Genomic DNA, 19,633 nt, shown 5'->3' with positions numbered 1-19,633 from the left:
AATGCAATGTCCTCAGAAAACCACTTTGTGGCAGCCCACAGTAATAAAAAAAAAAATCCTCCCTACACATTTTAAAGGTACATGAAAGGATTCAGAGAGTTAATGCATACTAACTGTGTGTACACCACACATCAGGCAAGAATACCTCAGTGTAACTTATGTTTGTATAACTTTTGTTATTAATTTATTGGTAGAATCATCACCATTCCAGCTAAACTGTACACATATATCCTCAAATTCACTCACTCACTGTCATTTCATATCCACTTACTTCCACTGGACATGTTTCCTTTCTTGTTTCATCACTATCAATACCAACACCATCCTGATGCCTTTCTAGTTTTGCTTCACCACCCTGAACCGCACTGTCCAGAAGGTCTTCTTGGACTCTATCACGTTTGTCCATACTTGGGCTCTCTTTATCACCCTCCTCCTAGTTTGAAAAGTACAAAATGTTCACAACCAGTACAAATCACAGTCCAAAAATCTATGCTTATCAAAGAACAATGTACTCCACGAGCCTTTTACTTGTTCTTCAGTCTAGGTTAACAAATGGAGGTATCCCAAGCCCACAGTCTCCTTGGGACAGCCTCCTCAGATTTGTTTGCCAGATCAGGACCTTAAATCGCTACAAAACAGTTTCAGGAGAAACCAAACAGGAGTTAAGTGTCCATGTGATTTTTAACACTGTTGTAGTAGTTTCTCCTTAGACACATTTGGCAACCCTAACTATTAATCTTGCTCCTTCTCCAGAAATCTCTGTACAGGTGGATTCCGCTCTGATATTTTGATGGTCATCTCTGCATGCAATTGCTGTTGCTGGATGATTATATCAATGAGGGAGTTCTCCAAATCATCCCTTCAACTTTGCACGTGTGAAGTTATTTATGGTGTAAATGGCCTGAGATGCCCTTAACATCACCAGTTCCAGGTTAGTGATCTCAATCACTCATTACATATGTTATGCCTGCCTACAAATTTTGAGGAATTAAATACGTGTTTCTATTCAACAGACACACATATATATACACTGACATGAATTAAAATGTATTTGTCAGGCACCTGAGCAGTTTGCCCAAATTTGTCCTTTCCTTGATGGATACCCTGTAATGGGCTGTTCGACAATACACTGCTTTCCTCCAAAAGTGGATCATTTTTCGTTTCTTTCTCTGACACATTCCCATTTACATCTTGACCCTAAGAGAAATAAAATAACATAAAACCTACTTGTGTGACTGTAAATATATTTTAATATCAAACCTCTAAATGGCAAAAAATTGAATATATGAAAACAAACAGGAAAAATATTGTTTTGCGGTCCTAAATATAAGTCTTACTGGTTTAAAAGAAGCTCTCAAAGTTCTGAAACTACTGCAAAAGAAAGGACTATGGTTTTTTTTGACAGAGGCCTATCTGTAATTTTCTTATCTACACACCTATTCCCTCTAAAGGACACCTGCTCTAATTACATTGCTTGAGAACGTTAATAAGCAATTTGTGCTTAAATTGAAAGTTGCAGTTTCCAATAGACTTGTTATAACAAGCTTAGGGAGTTCTTCTCCACACCTTTGAATTATACACATGTACTTACAGAAGGATTAATTTCAATGAAGTTAAAAAAGCAATGTAGGATGCAATATACAAAAGGCATTTGAGAGACAGATGTCTCTTTAACAAGTCTTCTACTGTCATTACTGTCAGAACTATACTCACATTATGCATTTCCAAACACTCCTTAAACTCTACTGTTGTGAAGCTCTCTTCTGTAGCAACAGGAGTATCAGAAGTGACCTGAATCTCTCTCTCTAGCGTTGTATCTGTCTTATCCTCCATCTGTATTTCATCAGCAAGCTCATCTTTTAACTCAAGGGCTTCACTGAAAATATTTTCTTCCTTTTGCTTGACATTTTCAAGTCTTTCTTCCAGACTCCTATGTTCACTCTGAAGTGTTTCAATCTCATCCTTAATAAACTTCTGTCCTGGTGAAGAAGTGCTTTGTTTAACAGTTTCTGCTAAAACCAAAATCTTCTTTAACATGTCTTCAAATCGACTAAGAGGTGCTTGTTGTTCCTTTAAACAGCAAGAAAACATTTTATTGAAACATGTCTTTACTCAATATACCTAATGCTAAGATCTAAAGTCAATCATGAAAATCATAAATATTTGCTGTGAACAACAAACTGTGCTGAGAAGTACATGAAGACCTATTTGCTGCAGAAAGTCAAATACTAACAGAGAGCACCTGAAGCTACATGCATTAAGACAACGATAATCAGGTAGCATTCTGTGAGGTGCACGGTGATCTTCCCAAGTTTGAAAAAGATAATTGCTTAATCGCTTCCTCTCCTATTTCCTATTACTCTTTTTGTTTGTTTGTTTGTTTTTAATTTGCTAGAAGTATAGCAAATTCTGGAGGAAGGGGAATTGCAGCAATCCATATCTGAGTTACAGTTTCAGCTTTCAGTAGCTCCCTATACTCCCAGGTATAAGATTGTTCTCAGTTCTCCCAAACCGCAGGAAAATGCCTATCTATGCATTAAGGACACTTCTTAAAATTTGATGAAGTCTGTATGCTTGAGGTGAGGACATTTCTACCTTCAGTTCAATTAACAGCAAAGGTCCACTAAGTTCATTAAGAGTGGTGTCAGGCCTACAATTATCTTTATAAAAGGAACACAACATATACTTTATATAAGTGTTTCTTAGTTCTTCACTTTGACACAAGTAGCTCTTCTCTTATGTATCTGATTATTTCTACAAGCCCCCAGGGCACAGACCCGGTTTTTCCATAATGCAAAACCTGCAACATACCTGTGATTTCAACTGCTTTTGCTCAGAGGATGGTTGTTCCATTGCTGGACTTCCACAATCAGCAAGCTTTTCAGAGAGAGTTTTTAGCTCAGTGCTCAAGCCTGTCACCATATCCTGAAACTGCTGGTGCTCTTGAACATGTCTTTCCAATGTCTGCACTGTGGTCTAGAAACCAAGGAGTTAAAGGGATTAGTCCACTGTTAACTCACACAAATACAACTTATCCACAGACTGACAGATCTTTTCCAGGACATCATCAGTGCAAAACACTTGCTCGTTTCCCATAAAGTATCCAGTTAACCACAGCTGCACAGATGTCTTCCCTTCTTCCCAGCATACCATGGACTTCACCATGAACAAAATGCTCATTAGTAGCAAGAAATAGAGGAGTTCACATTCTGTAAGAATATACTTGTAAAAGGGACGTTTCCCATCCGAAATGGTTGAAAAATTAGATGCAGAATTGCACCCACTGTGGTAAGGCAGTTTACTGGTACTAAACTGGGTGGAACCAATAAAAAACATGCAAGAAAAGTAATTCATCCTTCCAAAAGGAAAAAAAAATAAATCATGTGGCTTGGAGAACATAGGAACAAATGCTTCATATTAAAGCTATCTAAATCTGTTTATACAGGTGCAAATTTTTATTCTTCACACTTACCTTGCTCTCATTTGATTTAAACATTTAGTCTTCTGCAAAGCACGTGGCAGTGAAAAATATGAACTTCTGGTGCTCTTTTTCCCATGATAGGGGGGAGAGAGAGATAGAGGAATTCCCATCCCTTTTACAAAGGAACTTTCACCACTCCTAGTTTTACCCATAAACTTGCCAGTTGAATGAGACTACAGGCAAACAGTGAGAACTGCAATCAAACAGACATTTTGCACGAACATTCTCATGAAAAAAGTGAGCGAGGTTCCAACCTGTAGCTGGCTGAGCAGATTTTCATGTTGGTGTTTTAATTCCAACCACGATTCCTCTGTGAAGTAGGGATTCTCAGTGCAGCTCTGTAGGTGATCCTGGCTTTCCAATTCATTAAATTGGGAAGTTAATTCTTCTGCTTTCTGTAGGAGATGGGCATAGCTTGTCAACTGAGCTTGCTTCTCCTGCAAACCAGGCTGAAGGGCAAAACCCATCTCTTGTTGCTCCTTCTTCAGTTCATTCAGAGCCAGTCTCAGACTTTCTTTGCTTTGCTCATATTGCTCCCTGGTGAGCTGAAGTTGCTCTTGACGGCTAAGAAAAAATATTGGTTTTAATAGTATTAAAAAATGTTGCATTCATTACCTAAAAAAATGTCAAATTGTGAGCAAGTCAACAATTAGAACAAACACCAGCATGCTGAATACTTTACTTTCTGTTTTAAACTAATGACCTGCTTTAGACTGGAATTTTCAAGGGGATGAAAATGAAAGACACTTAAGTTAGTTCTGCTGAACTGAACTTAAATGCAGGACAAGTGACTAACTCTCTCAGATACTCCTTAAATCTCAACCTATAAACCTATAGCTTCTGGCATCTGAGATGTGATGCTAATGCATCAGAACGCTAATGTTTCAGAAATACAGTATGACTACAAATCTATTTCCCTGAAAAACTTCTTAAGACAGCCTCCTGAAAGGGAATGTTCTGGAGTGAAACTTTGATTTGGTATAAATGGGGGTGATGGGGGAGTGCTGGTGAGAGCCTTTCAAATATACAGAGAACAAAACCAGCATATGCAATATGGGTTGTATTATCACAGTCCAGTGCCTGCTTCACTGATCTTGACATTAGATTTTGATTTGTTTGCTTCATAAACATGCCCGCTGATTCACTGAAGGTGAACAGGTTGCGTTTGTCCACAGGAAATATGCAACTATAATTAGTGAGACTAAAGGCCATTAAATAACATTTGTATGTTCACATTCAGTGATGAAGTTCCAATACTTTCCAGATGGAACTTAAATGCCAACATTTGAAAATATGATCCCACACAAACAAATCCAAATAAATACAGTCTGGTTATAATTCTATGAAGTACAGCAGGGAAAAGAGGAGAAAAGTAAAGCTTAAATCTCCTCAAGATTTGTATTTTTGGCAAATGACAAATAAAACATAGCCTCACATATGTTAAACACTCTTGCCATAAGCTCCCTATTCTAGCTTCACACTGCTGGATGCATCAGGTGTGGTGTATCACATCTGCTATTCACAGGTCTAATGCTGCAAGGTCCTGAGCATCTCTTCAGATGTCCTGAGCACCTCATTTCCTGTCTTCAACGTGCTGTGAAGAGGGTGCTCTGCATTCTGTTATGTTGGATCCAATGTAACCACTGCTCTTTCTTTCTGAACACCGCTTGTACTGCTTGCGTTGAGTGCTCAGTAATAAGAGAAGGCAACTGAATATTCTCAGAAGTACTTATTTTTTAATAATTCCTTCCCTGGTCATTTTTAAAAAGTATACAGTAGGTCTACTCTAGCTTTCATTGATCCCAACAGCAAATTTCCCAGTGATTTTACTCAACTATGGTAACATTCAAGGAGACAAACATCTTGAAACTGTCCTCATCTGCACAATGAGAAGAACTTTAGGTTATGTTTTCACCACTCACCTGGAATCATCTGACGTGTTTTAAATAATCAATTTGGCTACCAGACACAGTCATGACAATGCCACAGACACTAAAGTGCCTTTTCTGACCAACCTATGAACAGACCTTGACAGAGAGTAATTTGTGCCAGTGCCTCACCACCCTCACAGCAAAGAATTTCTTCCTTAAAAAACATGACAAAATTAATATGGAAAAAGCAGTTAGTTGCTTGCCTCCTCTAAGTCTAAATGCAATGGTTAATAGATGCATTTTAAATTTCCAAAGTACTCCCCTGAAAATAACTACATAATATGAGAGGTCTGTATTTATCTTAATTAAAGAGAACAAAGCTGTGCACTCCATGGTGGCCTGACATATACAATTAGTGCCTGAGTTCAATTAGTTTCCAACCGCTATAACCATCTCATCGGAGCTCATGATAGGACTGTCAGGGGTTTTTATTAGTATCTTGCATGACTGATGCATTTATACCATCTTGTAAGAGCCTGTTGTTCCTTTAGTATTCATTTCAGGTATAAGGTTACTTAGAACACTTGAAATTCACTGGTTCAGAAATCGACCAATTCTCAGTGGCTGAAAATTAATACCAGAGTTTTCAATGAAGGATCCACAAATGTGATGCTCAAAGCAGAGTTTATTTCATAACTCGAAGTTTACCATTGGCTTAAATTTTGTAAAGAGGCTTTTTCAAGTTAGAAATGTGAATGTGAAAGAGAACTTAAAAATAGCATTAACAAGTGTTTTAGCTCTGTAGCTATCTTCAGGAAATTTAAAAAAAAAAAGGAAGGGCCACTGCAGCAGTTAAATCAGTGCACCCTTGCTGCACAGTCTAAGAAAAACAAGAAGCACATACTTTTTTTTTTTTTTTTTTTTTTTTTTTTAAACAAGACTGGCAGAACTGCTGCAGTATCAAAAGGGAATCTGAGCCAAGCTGGGCAGACCTCATCAGCTGTCCTGCTACTCCCCTTACACATCTTGGCTAAACCCTATAAGACCGTTCAATCTGAACTGCGACCTGCTCCTCTAGAATACTAAAGCACAAGTACTTTTGTAGGTGTCTTGTTCTGCCCCCAAAGAACAGAAATTCAATGTAACTGGTGCAGGAAGAAGAGACGAAAATCAATATAGCAATGTGATCCATGCCACCCCTCGCCAAATTCCACATTACCTTCTATATTTGGTGGCTAACTGACAGGTGCTTTCCCACTGGTTCTTGAGCTCAGATATAGTCTGCTGAACCTCCGGCTTCTTAATTTTCTCATTTCTCATTAACGTTTCTCCTAGAGCTACCATGCTCTGTATTTTGACATCTCCTGCATTTTTGAGAGCTGTGATTTCCTGTATTAGACAAGAAGCAGAAGCAGTAACAGTACAAATAAAACTATTTTTGGTTACAGAATAAAAGGTATTACCAATGAAATCTTTCATTCTTTGTACACCGCTGTTCAAGAAAAAAGAATTCTCCTTCCAATATATCACATAGCCAATATACAAATGGATAGATCATCTAATTTTACAAAATTTGGGATAATGAAGCTGAGATTTAATAATTATTTTCTACTAGATTAGACAAAAGCACTATCGGGCTAACACAATAGAAGAATAGTTCCAAATCTTAAGAAAATATATTTGTCACAATATTACCCCTTCCACAGAAAGAAACATGTAAATCAGAGAAGCCTCATTTCTGGCTACGCTGTTAGGAGACCTCCTAATTCATTGGAGGGAGGAGACAGCAGAGAGGATGTAGGGGCCTGAGAGACGCACCCAGACTGTGGAGGAGCCCAGCCCTAGGGCACTGCAACACACTCAAGAATCCACACATTCTGTGGAGGCTCTCCAGGTGCCCCACCTATACTACTGACCTCCCCCTCCACCTCTGGAGTAGTTTGTGCTGGGAAAATGCATGGCCACAAGCACGCTTCCCTGGGCTATGAGTTCAGTATTGCTCCACCCAGAGGTGCAGCAGAAAATCTCCTCATACGTGCTTAATTAATTATGCAAAACAAGCAAACAAACAAACAACAACAAAAAACAACAATCAAACATTTACCCCAGACACACACCGAACAAGCCACAAAACCACAATCAATCACAGTATCCTTCATAACGTACTGACTCATCAAGCATTACTCTGATAATGAGTGAGCTGTGAAGTGCAATTGGAATATATTTAACACAATACCTTTATCTGATTACTTCTTTTGTCTGGTGGCAACTCACTTTCCTGCGATCTCAGGTTATTAACGGCCTTCTCAAGCCTTTGGATCCAGCTAGACATATCCTGGGCAAGCTCTTCAAAATTTTGTCCTTCCGCTGGAAGTCCCTGAGAATTCCCTGCCATTTCACTTACATTGGTCACTAGTGTATGATATCTACTGATAAGACCACTGGTTTCTGAAATGGTTCCATCTTCTGTCAGCCCAGACTCCCTCAAGGAATTTGCTAGCTGAGCCAAGGAGTCAAATTCTTCTCTGAAAAACACAACAAATGAACAAACATCTACTCCTTGTAACAACATCGAACAATCTTCTTTAGGTAGAGCCCAAAGACAATGGTACCTTTGCATTAACAATGTTTTATACAAGTCTTCAAGTTTAGTCTCATCTTTTTCGATCTCTTGTAGTTTTTCCTCCTGAGTGATGAGCCATTCTTCCAAGACAGTGCTGCTTTCTTCAAGGCTAAAGAGAGAAAAACACAAGTGCAGCTCAAAATGAGAGGCAATGCATGAGTAAAACCTGCTGACAACAGTATTTTGCTGAAAAAGTAACCTAAATATCAAGCACATGATCAGACTTCTACTTAAAACTTAGCTTATGGATAGTTTTAAGTATCCTGGTTCATATCACTGAAACACATAAACACGTGCTCCTAGGAAACACACAAGCATATGATCCTATGTAATACTGCTATGAAGAGAAATGACACTTGAAACGTACAACAAAACACTCACTGACCTTCATTAAAATATCACCTTTAATAAAAAGCAGGGTTGTTTGCTGTTCACTATGGCTGTTTAATAATGAATCATTTTATATCATTTGTGATTAAAACGCCAGAATTGACATTAGTTCCGTACCTACTGAGCTGCTGGAGAGATGCAACAACTTCCTTTTCCTGTTTCTGACATTTGGATATCAATCTCTGTAGTTCTGCTTCTTGATCTCTCACACGGCTGTTAAGCTGGTTAATGCTCGCTTTGGGCAAGTAATGCTTCACTTTATTCAATAAAGTCTTAACCTCTTGGATATCTCTGTCTTTGCCTTCGGAAGTTAAGAAGTGCTGAAAAAGAGCACAAACATGCATTTGTGAATTTGTGAATGCATTTCACATGCATTTGTGAAATTTGCTGCTGTGCAACAGAACAGCACTGTCAGAATGGCCGAGCGGTCTAAGGCGCTGCGTTCAGGTCGCAGTCTCCCCTGGAGGCGTGGGTTCAAATCCCACTTCTGACAAGCAGCTATTTTGTCACTCAGAGGGTTGTGAGGCACTGGAAGAGGCTGCGCAGAGAAGCTGTGAATGCCCCATCCCTGGAGGCGTTCAAGGCCAGGTTGGATGGGGCTTTGGGCAACCCGATCTAGTGAAAGATGTCCCTGCAGGGGTGTTGGACTAGGTGATCTTTAACGGTCCCTTCTGACCCAAACCATTCTATGACTCCATGATATTTAAGAGATTTTGACCCATTATCTCCACCAACTTTTCTACAGCAATTCCAGTTTCCGGATATGAATGTATGTTAATTTATAGTTTGCTGATTATTCCACCTGCAAATGAAAAGTTGTTGTTTGCAAAATAAGGAGAAAGTAATGAAGACAATTTGATTTTTTTTTCTCTACAGCACAAAACCACAGAGAAATAGGCAAAAGCAGTGTTCAAATCTAGGACTGACATCACTGTCTTCTGCTAAACTGTGATTACTTCTTGCAGATGCTGTGGCCCTTTTATCTCTTGTCTGTTGATTCTATTTGAGTTAAGAGTGAAAATCTGGCTACAACTAAATGAATGCAAATTTTTCACATTTGAATCCAGTGGGGGGTCAGAATTGCATTTTAATCTCTACACATTTGACTTTCTGCATATTTGCACACTGAAGTATGTGGTCAGGGCCCATTTACTTTTACTAACTACCGTCCCATCTCTTACTTGCCCAAATATGCTCTGAACTTGAACACTGGTATTTAATTTTAACTCAGTTTTATTTTCATTCCACTTATTGTCCTAACGCTTTATGTTACATGAAACGCTCTTTCAGCCTCGAGTTACAAACTACAGTACATGAATTCACTCCCAAGAACAGTCTTCTGTATAAAAAAGTAAAATTTCAAGAAGAACCAGCTTTAGAGATCAGAACATTTTAATAGTTTACCTTTAGCCTCTGCTGTCTTTCTTCCAGCACCTGTTTTGTTTCTGAGGGTTCAAAGCAGTCCTTCAAAGACAGCTGAGTGCTGCTGAACCAGTCATTAAAATTCTTGCACTGACCTGGAAAAAGATACATTCCAATTTTCTTCATTAATTGTATTCTGTAAAAGAAAATCCCTATTTAACATGAACATTTCAGACAATTTGTAATTACATTTATTTATTTATTTCAGTAAATAAGGCCTGGAATAGCGTATTACCAATTTTTCTCATTTCTACACACACACAAACACTATTCAAAAACCTATCTGAAGACGAGATTACCTTTGGGCCTACTTCTAAACTGCCACAATACTGTGGCTGCATAAAACAAAAAGGAATTAATAATGCTATTCATTCTCATATCTAAAATTATATAAAAATAATTGGAAAAAATGAAGAAGTTTGATTTTTTGTATTTTTTAAACTGTTTTTCTATTAATTCCTGAATGATGTTTTATACTTTTTTTATCTGTTTTTAAAATGTAAAAATGAGAAACAAAATACTTTGGATTTAGATCAAGTGATTTGTTGGAAAAAAAAAAGCTATTTTTATCCAAATCTTTATCTTGTTTTTTAGCAATAAATTTGTTTGTGATACTAAATCAAAAATCAACCAATTTCATGACAAAACTGATTAAGACGGTACCCACAAACCTAGAAAGCTATATAAATGTGAAATGTGTTTGCTTACGATTCAAAACACCAATGAAATGGTCTTGAAACACATCTTTCTTCTTATTAAACAAATCAGTGACACATTTAAGCTGCTTATTTAATTCATCCACATCAGGACAATCTGTCTCTTCTTGGAGTAATGTCACATGGTGTTTTTGTTGTAGAATTTTCTGATGTATCTCCTAAAATTAAAAAAAAAAAAAAAAGACATCTGTTAAAAGGAAAAATCTGAAGTGCAAGTAGAAGTTTACTATACAGGGCTGCTTTAGTACCAATCAGAGTTTTGTCCTGCCTATATGTCAAAATGATTTCTTACAAGAATATTGACATTAAGAAAGCAATCAAAAGGTAGAAATAAGCACTCAACTCTCCTTAATCAGTGTGCATACAACTCTATGCATATGTAATCACCCATTCATATGTATTTTGACATCACACAGGATAGATATGCGAAGGGCACAATACCGTATGTTCCAGTGAAGCTGGGAGAATTAATTAAAAAGTATTTCTTTCTTCCAGTACCTGTGATTTCACTTTCCCAAATATTAGCAGTCTGATACATTCGCTGCTCAATAGGACATTTAAATTTTGACAGCTGTGAACCTCCAAGCACAAAGCAGCTCTTTCTTCACCTCTCCCCTGGTGTAGAGGATGGAAAGTTGGCTTAAATTGCCTACTGGGAGCTCTCCTTGCAGGCAGACTCAGGTGGCACAAAGACATCTGTATATTACCCAGTCCTGGCAGACACACAACCCAGTACCCCATCATCTTGGGTGGTATACTGTTGTTGTGCATACCACTAACCACTTTCAGTAGCTGCAAAGATTAATTAACTCCATATGATAACATCCACTGAAAACACGCTTTTCTTCTGGCAGCTTTAGGAAATATTCAAGTGAAGCTCTTTACTTCAGTTATTCTAGAAGCTTACCAAATGTACAGACACTTATGAAGACATGCCCAGGGTAGAAATAATTAACAAAATTATAAAAGATGCTTAATTTATGGTACACTACCTCTAATTTAGTAAAGATCTCTAAGGTGTCAGAAGGAGATAATGCTTTTAAAAGTGATTCAGTCATTCCAATCTGTGTCTTGGCCAGATCGAGGTCACCTTTTAGCTCTGCTGTATTCACAGCAAGTTCACTGGTATGCCGCTTCATTGACAAAAGGTCTTTTATTAACTCCATCTTTTGCACAACAGATGACCTGATAACCTTAAAATTGGAAATAAACAAATGTCAGAAATTATATTGGATTGATTTCCTATCATGCTGTAGAACTGCATGACAGACATAAAAAGCAATGAAATGATCTGAAGTCCAGACACTTCAATCACAGTTTATCCCAGTTTTTTTCCTTCCCACTCCACAAACTGAAAGGTAATAATATTTAAGCCCTGCTTTTCTGAGGAAGAATGATCTGTTCATTTTCATTAGTGATGCATTTACTGATGCTGCTTCACTAACAAATTTATTTGTCAGTCTACTATAGTGTCTACTCTCAGCTGGATAAAAACCTTTCGTGCCCTTCAGCCACCAGGGGGAAGAGAGTTCAAGCTCCTCTCTACAGCACGCCTTCCTGCAGAGATCCTACTGGGGCAAGTTCCCCACACTGACCCCAAAACCAGGGAAGGAGAGCAGAGAGGCGGGAACTTTGGCTCAAGACTAGTCACTAAGGAGCAACATAGCCTTAACCTTATCCTTAAGTCTTCTGCAGATTTGCATGAGATAGCAACTCAATGGGATTGTGGTCACATGCTGAAAAACCACCCTACATGGCTGAGGGTGTCTGGTGCTCCCCAGAAGCATAGCATGCACAGCATGGGGTTGCTGAGTCTGTTTCTAAGCTATTTTGATCACTTTAATCAATCAAACTCCTCTGAATTCAATGGTTGTTGAGGATAAACACATAAATAGCCAAACCAGGTCAAGCTCAAGGTGCATCTGACAGACACCGGGAGCAGAAGCTTGCAGAACTGGGATAGGATCAAGCAAGGTAGGCTCATGTGGTCTCAAACAGTGGAGAAAGACTTTGGTTTGTGAAGTTAACACAAAAAGATAAAGATTTCCTTGTGATATCCCAAAGGAAAACACCATATTAAACACCACTCTGTGTAAATAGCTACATACTACCAAGCTACTTTAAGCCACGTCCAGGTAAAGGTACAGTTTAAAATAGACCAGCAGCACACTAAGTTGCTGGGATCCCCAAAGGGATGACAAAGTCCCTTTGTGCCTTGCTCTTTGTCAATAATGAAAGGCCAGACAGATATTGGCATCTTCAAGCAGGACTGCAAAACAGCTGGGTCAGGTCTGAGCCCTTATACGGCACATGACAGAGGGAAGCCTTTGTGTTTAAAATGACAAGCTTGGTTCGAACAGCTTGAGAAAGACATCAAATGAAGTGCCAGTGCTAACAGCCAACAAAATATCTGCAATTATCTTTAGGTAGATTTAAGTCAAACAAAGAAATTATTGTGGCAAAGATGATGCTAGAAGCAGGGCTTTTAGTCATGAGTACCAGCATCTTGGCTGTAAAAGCTTCTTCCCACCTGTAGCTCCAGTGGAGGTTCATTACTATTCAGAAGTTCTTCTATCTCAGCCACTGTGTTGTCAAATTTCTGGAGTTTCTGCTCTTGGACTCGTAAGCATGCCTAATGGTGAAAAAAACACATCTGTAGCTATATTGCTTTCTCTCAAATTAAATTTCCATGCTTCTGTTGGAAAAAATATATTACTCCTTTTCTAATTCTTCATTTTGTCATATACAGCTCCTACAACCAGTCCATTTCCTGATTGTCATTCTAGCAATTTAGACAGACATTTTTGTCCTAGGGTCAGAAACATTCCAAGTTTCTCAGGCAAAAGCAGTAGTCAATGCAAATCTAGCACAAATTTAACAATCTTAACTATTTTACTTCTACATTAATCCATGCAAAGTTGGAGGAAAATAATCTTTGTTCTGTATTTATTTATTACTTCTTAAAAAGGTGTAACATATGTTAAAACATTCTCAGATATCATATACAAGTCACGAATTGGCATCCTGATGATACACTTTGGTAGTGATGTGACAAAACACAACACTTCCTCTACATGCTTTTTTAAAGTAAATCCCTTTGTATATGAAGACCTCTACTCATCAGAATGGATTTTGGAACAAGCTGATAACATGACAGTAAAATACCAGCTTCAACTTATGAAACAGGATACATCAAAAACAGTCACATTGTCTCAGATTCCCAAGTCAAGTTTCCAAATTCCCTCAGGACAAAATATTTCTTTGCAATCTCTACACAAGGAATCCTCAACACCCATTCACCCACTGCAGCCCTTAAAAGAGCTCCCATTTCCAGATTGGCAACAGAGGAAAGCAGGACTTCTCTCATGTTATTTATACTGAAACTATCTCTAAATATACAGTCAAATAATTCATTACTCAGTTTTTTGTGATACATTTCTTGTAAGCACATGCAACTGTGCTCTGCTGAGTGGTCACAAAGGACCCTGGGTTTCAACCCTATGTAATGTGATACATATTGCAACAGTTGGGGTTGTAATTAACATTAATGTTATGTTTCAGGACCCACATTAATGTTTCAGATTAATGAACCTAACCCTGACTCCCACTGGAAACTTTAATCACTTTACGAAAATACAAATACACTGAATTCAGTTTTCTTTCCCATTCCACTTTTACAGTAGCTCATGGGAAACAGTTTCTCTCCCCTTTACCCTTTCCCTCCCTCTCTTTTGTGAATTATTCCCTTGCATAAGAACAGCAGAGTAACTCTGTTCCAGTCAAAACCCCAAGCCACAACACCTCAGCACAGCCACCTCCAGCACAGCCTTTCCAGAGCACCGCTAGGAAGGGATGTCAGGGGTATGGTCACATCGCTATGGGCCTCAGCAGTTTCTAGGTAACAAAATGACTTTTAAGATACAGTCACCAGCTAGTGCATTTTTAGTGTAGCCCTCAGGGACCTGAACGACCCCAAGTCAGCTCTAACAATACAGTGGTAAAGAAAGTAATAATGTGATAAAATATCCACCTCTACACAGCTCGTATGCTACTGTTTCACTGGGAAGATCTATATAAAAAGAACACCTTGCCTTTCTATTGCTCTGCAAATTAAAACAAATGAACAAATAGGAGTAGCAGTAGTGCTGCAAATAAGTGTAAGGAAAAACAGGGCATTTGTAGCATGTAAACACTGAGAAAAAGCTGCCTGCATAATTTCAAGCTAGTGGATAGGGCATTTATTTATGTTTCAACCCCACTTAAGCTGGAAATCATTTCTGTTTAGTAGAGAATGGCTGTAACTACAACAGAGAAGTGCAGCTGTTTGATTATGGCCTTAGAGTCAGAAGTTAAAATATTCACCCCTGTATACGAAGTTCTTCAATGGCACAGAGCTAGTGCATGTATTTCTACACCCTACTGCACCCCTATTTGTACAGTTAATGCTGTAACCTGTGTGGAAGAGGCATGGGCAGGTCTTGCCCAGGCTTCACTGATGTCTGCCTGTGTGCAGCCCCTGGTGACCCGTAGCAGCCAGCCGCTACTATTAGGATCACACTAAGTTACACTGGGAAGCATACCACTACAAGGATCCCAGAAGCAAATAAGCCACATCTGCAAGCTCTTCTTGAACTGTGCATTGCCCAGCCATTTCTGAGGCTCCACAATCTTCACTGACGGATAATTTCTAGCTAGAAAACTAATCATTAACCTATATACACTCTCTTTTCTTTCTTCTCTACGTACAAGGAAATATGTGCACCGCTATATTTAGACTACAAGCTTTCCAGGCCTTCTCTTTGCTTTATGTTTGTACAGCACAAAGGGGTGAGGGTGCATTTGTAGCATAAAGCAGCATTTGTAGTGCTGCATTAATTTAAAATAATTTTGTATATACACAGAGCCTGTATACACATATACACATCTCTATTTTTTAGTTTCCAAGACCTGTATCCCCTGCACATTATGCAATATCTTCAGTGAAACTGTCCAGGCAGATACAATTGCAAATGCTATGATTTCCTCTGCTTTTGCAGTGCTGATATTTCTTTGTGATGTGCATGCTTATAGTCAGAAGACCATACCACTATAACATGAGCTTAGGCTAAAGAATTTCCATTCAAATTACCTTTAACTGTGTAAGGTCCTCTTCAGTCAGACAATGGTCTTCGATGTTCTTAAGTTCTGCATTTGCCCAAGCGTCGATTGTGCCAGATAAATTAAGAAGTTTGTCCCACAGAGCCTGAGCTCTTCCCAAATTATCACAGTAGTTTTCAGTCTTTTCATTGATCTACCAAGAGATTTATATATAGAAAATGCACACAGATTTCAAAAATGTTAAGTTATATTCCAAAAACAAAAGCAGCATAATACAATCTGAGCGAGATGAAACCACCCCCATAAACAACAAGTGCAGCAAGGGAAAAAATCTCATGTGTCTTCACGGCAAACTGGTCATGGAGAAGATATTTAAATCCCTGCTACACATGTCGCTAAACACACCAATCACAACAGCAGCTTGCCAGTTTTAAGGCAGGTTTAGGAAGGAGCCTTGATCATTAATGTTTATCTACTTTCAGTAAATACCATCTAATCTCAGTACTGATGCACCACTTATATCAACTATGGGAAACATTTCTCACCAACAGCATCAGCATTGTAATTCTCTCGATTGTCTCCAAAGTCTAAATACACCGAAGTTATTATGGAAGCTTACAGATTCACGCAGAAAGCAAAATATTGCCTTTCTGCATCACCCAGAATTACTTACTGTTAAGAGTGCCAATGATATAAACTACCTGACACATCAAAAGCATTACACCAATAGCCACTTGTAAGCTTTGCTCTAGTAAACACTTGGATTTCTCTCTTAAGAATCTACCATATTGCACTTAATTTATTCCAAATATTACACATGAGTCAGAATCAATTACTATAATGCATAACAGATAAGACCACCCTGATAATTTGCTTTTTCACGTACATCCAGCCATCTGTCCACAATAATGTTAGCCTCATTCTCAAACGGAGGCTCCTCAAAGCTTCTCATCTTATTGAGCTGGAATTGAAGGTTTTTGCAGATCTGATTTATTTTGTCTACATCTTCAGAGTGATCATGAAATTCCTCTTTTGCCTCTTCAATCTGTGAAAAAGACCAAGTGGATATTTACAAGCATGTTTACTTAAAACGGTTTCTTCAATAAAACATTGTAAAGTGATGTGCTATTCTTTTTAGTTTAGAGAAATAACAGCATTACACAAAATAATCATTTTAATGTAATATGATGAGACTAGGAATGTATCCTCTGCCATTATATCCCTGTCATGCTGATAGGGGCAATTCCCTGTTAGAAATCTGTATTGTTCTGTTACTGGCTGAAAAACAGCTGAGTGGGAACTACGGACAAGATTCTGACGGAATCTACGGACAATACTTCTGACTACAAGATTCAAAACCACAGTTTGATTTAAAAATAATAATCACAAGATCCAAGGGGACTGTATATCCCCATACACAGTACCTCAGTTACAAAAACAAACAATGCACAATGTAATAAACTCTAAAAAAATATAACCTGGAACTTTTGAGGTTTTGAACTACTTAAAAAAAAGTGCTTAGATCCTACTTAAACATAGCCATTGTCAAATATGCTACTAACAGAAACAGAAATGTCCTTTTTTTCTATTTTCTCGTTAAGCACTAGACTGCTTCTTTGTGCTTGTTTGCAACGTCAGTGTTTACAAACATGGAAGTGTACTGGAAATGAAACGCTGACCTCTAGCGTTAAGCAGTTTGATACTAAAAGCTCCTATTTCCCAGAGCCGACAAGCGTCTTCTCATACAGACACTGTCAACCGCTGAGATAAGGGGAGGGATGGCAGTTACAAACCAGAACAAGGCAGACAATCTTCTGTTACTATTATATATAATTATAAATAACAAATCATCGGTACTCCAGGACAAGTCTGTGCTATGCAGCTGCTCTTGCAGACTGCAATTCTGAGAGTAGTAGTTGCAAAACTCAGGGTGGGGTGGAGGGCAAATGATGCACATGGACACCCATCCCATTGCCTGAGTATTACATTTATGCTCCTTAAATTTAACCATCCATGCACCAGTTGAGAACAAATGTTCCTGAATAGTATGGTTGATGCCTCATCAGATAGCCTAAAAATGGCATCTGAACAACTTGTCACACAACCCAGCCAGGGAAGGTGAGAACTGTGTAGTAAAATGGCCACAATGGAAATGCTGCTGTTCCCTAATCCATTAGCTGCGGACCCCTATGTCCAGTGGTTGTATTCATGTGGCTAAGAAGAATGTAGCTGGCAGTCAACTTTTTGTCTGACCAAGAAGTAACTTTTGAAAACAGGGGAGTGTTCAGCAGTACTTGCTCGTTCAGTCTCATCACCTAATGTATAAGCTACTGTAAATGTTTAACTGCTATCAAAGACAGCATGGAGTAGATGTTGTTTAGCGAGGCCAAATCTCTTATACAGAAGGTCTGTCTTTTAGGTAGGATTTTAGCAGAGGAGAGGAGGGAAATATGTTACTATGGCTTCTAACCGCAGCACAGTTTGGTCAGCAGTCACAGTAACATCAAAGATTCATATTGCAAACAGAGCCAGCTCAAGGAAGTACTGTATTGTCAGCCCACTCAAAACTGTTTTGGCCTCCAGAAGCCCACATTCCAGTGCAGCACCATGCTGGCAATCCTGCTGGCTCTAAGCAAGGTGGCAATGACACGCAGCAACATACACACGTTCCAGCCCGGGAAGCATTAGAGTTGCATTATATACTATTTTTGCTTGAAGTGGTACAATGTTTTAAACTATCCCTTTAGGAGTGAATGAATTTCCTGCTTTTGTATATTTGCAAACTACCTACTAGAAGTAGAAGAAGGAAGAATGTTTCTAACTTAGTAGAAAATAAAGAACTATTCTAATGGGTATGTCTGAAATAAGTCTTGCTGAGTTCAACGTGTGTTTTTGGTAGGACAGGATTTCATCTTATTTTTGTATTAGATCAAAACAGTTTTTCTATTTTAGATCAAAACCCCCTTAACAAGTCCTTGATTCACTAACTTAGACATGAACTTAAAACCAGAGTATGGACCCTAAACATAGTTTGGAAGCAAAAGTGAAAGCAAGGACTTCACATTTATCCTGAAGCTCAGGCATACAAGGTCAGCCCTACACCTGAACACTTTTTTGTTTGTTGTTTTTTTTAAACTTTTCATTAAGTTTCTTTTACTCACCTTTGTTATCAGTCTGTTCAAATTCTCCTTCCCCATGTAAGAATTTTGCTGTGAAAGGACAATCTCCAGTTTCTGGATGATGCTGGTCAGACTACTTTTGCAGCTTTGATACTGCTTCAGGAGCTCCAGAGCCCTTGCACACTGCTCCTGGCTATTAAAAAAAAAAAGAGATATACTATTTATTGGCTATGCATAAAGGAGCAGCCTAAGCTTCCTGTCCACTTCCTTCTCCTATATTCAGACATGTGGGGAGTTTGACTATTATGTTCGGAAGAAATTAAATGGGAGGGATAAATTACACTGGCACAAACTCTGTAACACTGTGTGACACCTGCTGTGGTAAATAGACAGTTTTTTGGAAACAGAAATGCCAGTCACCATTCTATGACTCTGATTCATATTTAACCATTCTTCTGGATACCAGTTATGTTCAACATTACACTGCATACCTGCTAAATGATAGGATTGTGATTTCTTAAAAATAAATACAATTAATGAGCTTTGGCTGCAAAATTCTAGGTGCAATTCTTGACATTATGATCATTTATAGCATCATAATAGTAGCATTTCCTACTGTACCAGAATTTCACTTACTTCAAAGTATGGTCTAAGGCTTTTTTGATGTTTCATTTTACAAGCAAACTTCTTACTTGTACAATACTATTTTAAAACATAGCTTTTCTTCTTACCATTCAGCAAGCAAGAGTTTTGTATCCTCCCATAACCTCTCTGTAACTCTGCACTGCTCATTTGCTTCCTCTGCTTTTTCCTCTTTCATCTGCAGGAGCTTATTAGTGATTTCTCGCATAGATTTCATTTCAACAGCAGCACAATCTAATTCCTTTTCCAATTCCGTTAATGATTTTACCCTT

The 19,633-nt window shown here is 38.4% G+C and overlaps 1 protein-coding gene and 1 non-coding gene across 2 annotated transcripts in view; one reads left to right on the top strand and one right to left on the bottom strand.

Moving 5' to 3' along the window:
- The window catches only part of SYNE2 (spectrin repeat containing nuclear envelope protein 2), a 189,253-nt gene that overhangs the window by 113,670 nt on the left and 55,950 nt on the right, over positions 1–19,633 (bottom strand). Inside the window, 17 exon segments of the mRNA XM_040557776.1 lie at positions 272–433; positions 1,063–1,197; positions 1,714–2,070; positions 2,812–2,976; positions 3,736–4,045; positions 6,572–6,741; positions 7,589–7,877; positions 7,965–8,084; positions 8,483–8,685; positions 9,770–9,882; positions 10,496–10,661; positions 11,496–11,696; positions 13,034–13,135; positions 15,632–15,793; positions 16,487–16,645; positions 18,762–18,912; positions 19,451–19,630. Of these exon segments, the coding sequence (XP_040413710.1) occupies positions 272–433; positions 1,063–1,197; positions 1,714–2,070; positions 2,812–2,976; positions 3,736–4,045; positions 6,572–6,741; positions 7,589–7,877; positions 7,965–8,084; positions 8,483–8,685; positions 9,770–9,882; positions 10,496–10,661; positions 11,496–11,696; positions 13,034–13,135; positions 15,632–15,793; positions 16,487–16,645; positions 18,762–18,912; positions 19,451–19,630 (3,145 nt within the window).
- Positions 8,776–8,858, top strand: TRNAL-CAG. The gene has a single exon. It is a non-coding gene; the product is annotated as a tRNA-Leu (tRNA).

The sequence above is a fragment of the Cygnus olor genome, chromosome 5 (assembly GCF_009769625.2).
Source record: "Cygnus olor isolate bCygOlo1 chromosome 5, bCygOlo1.pri.v2, whole genome shotgun sequence".
In the NCBI taxonomy this organism is placed as follows: domain Eukaryota; kingdom Metazoa; phylum Chordata; class Aves; order Anseriformes; family Anatidae; genus Cygnus; species Cygnus olor.
Note: the sequence above shows the minus strand (reverse complement) of the source record. Positions and strands in the feature narration are given on the sequence as shown.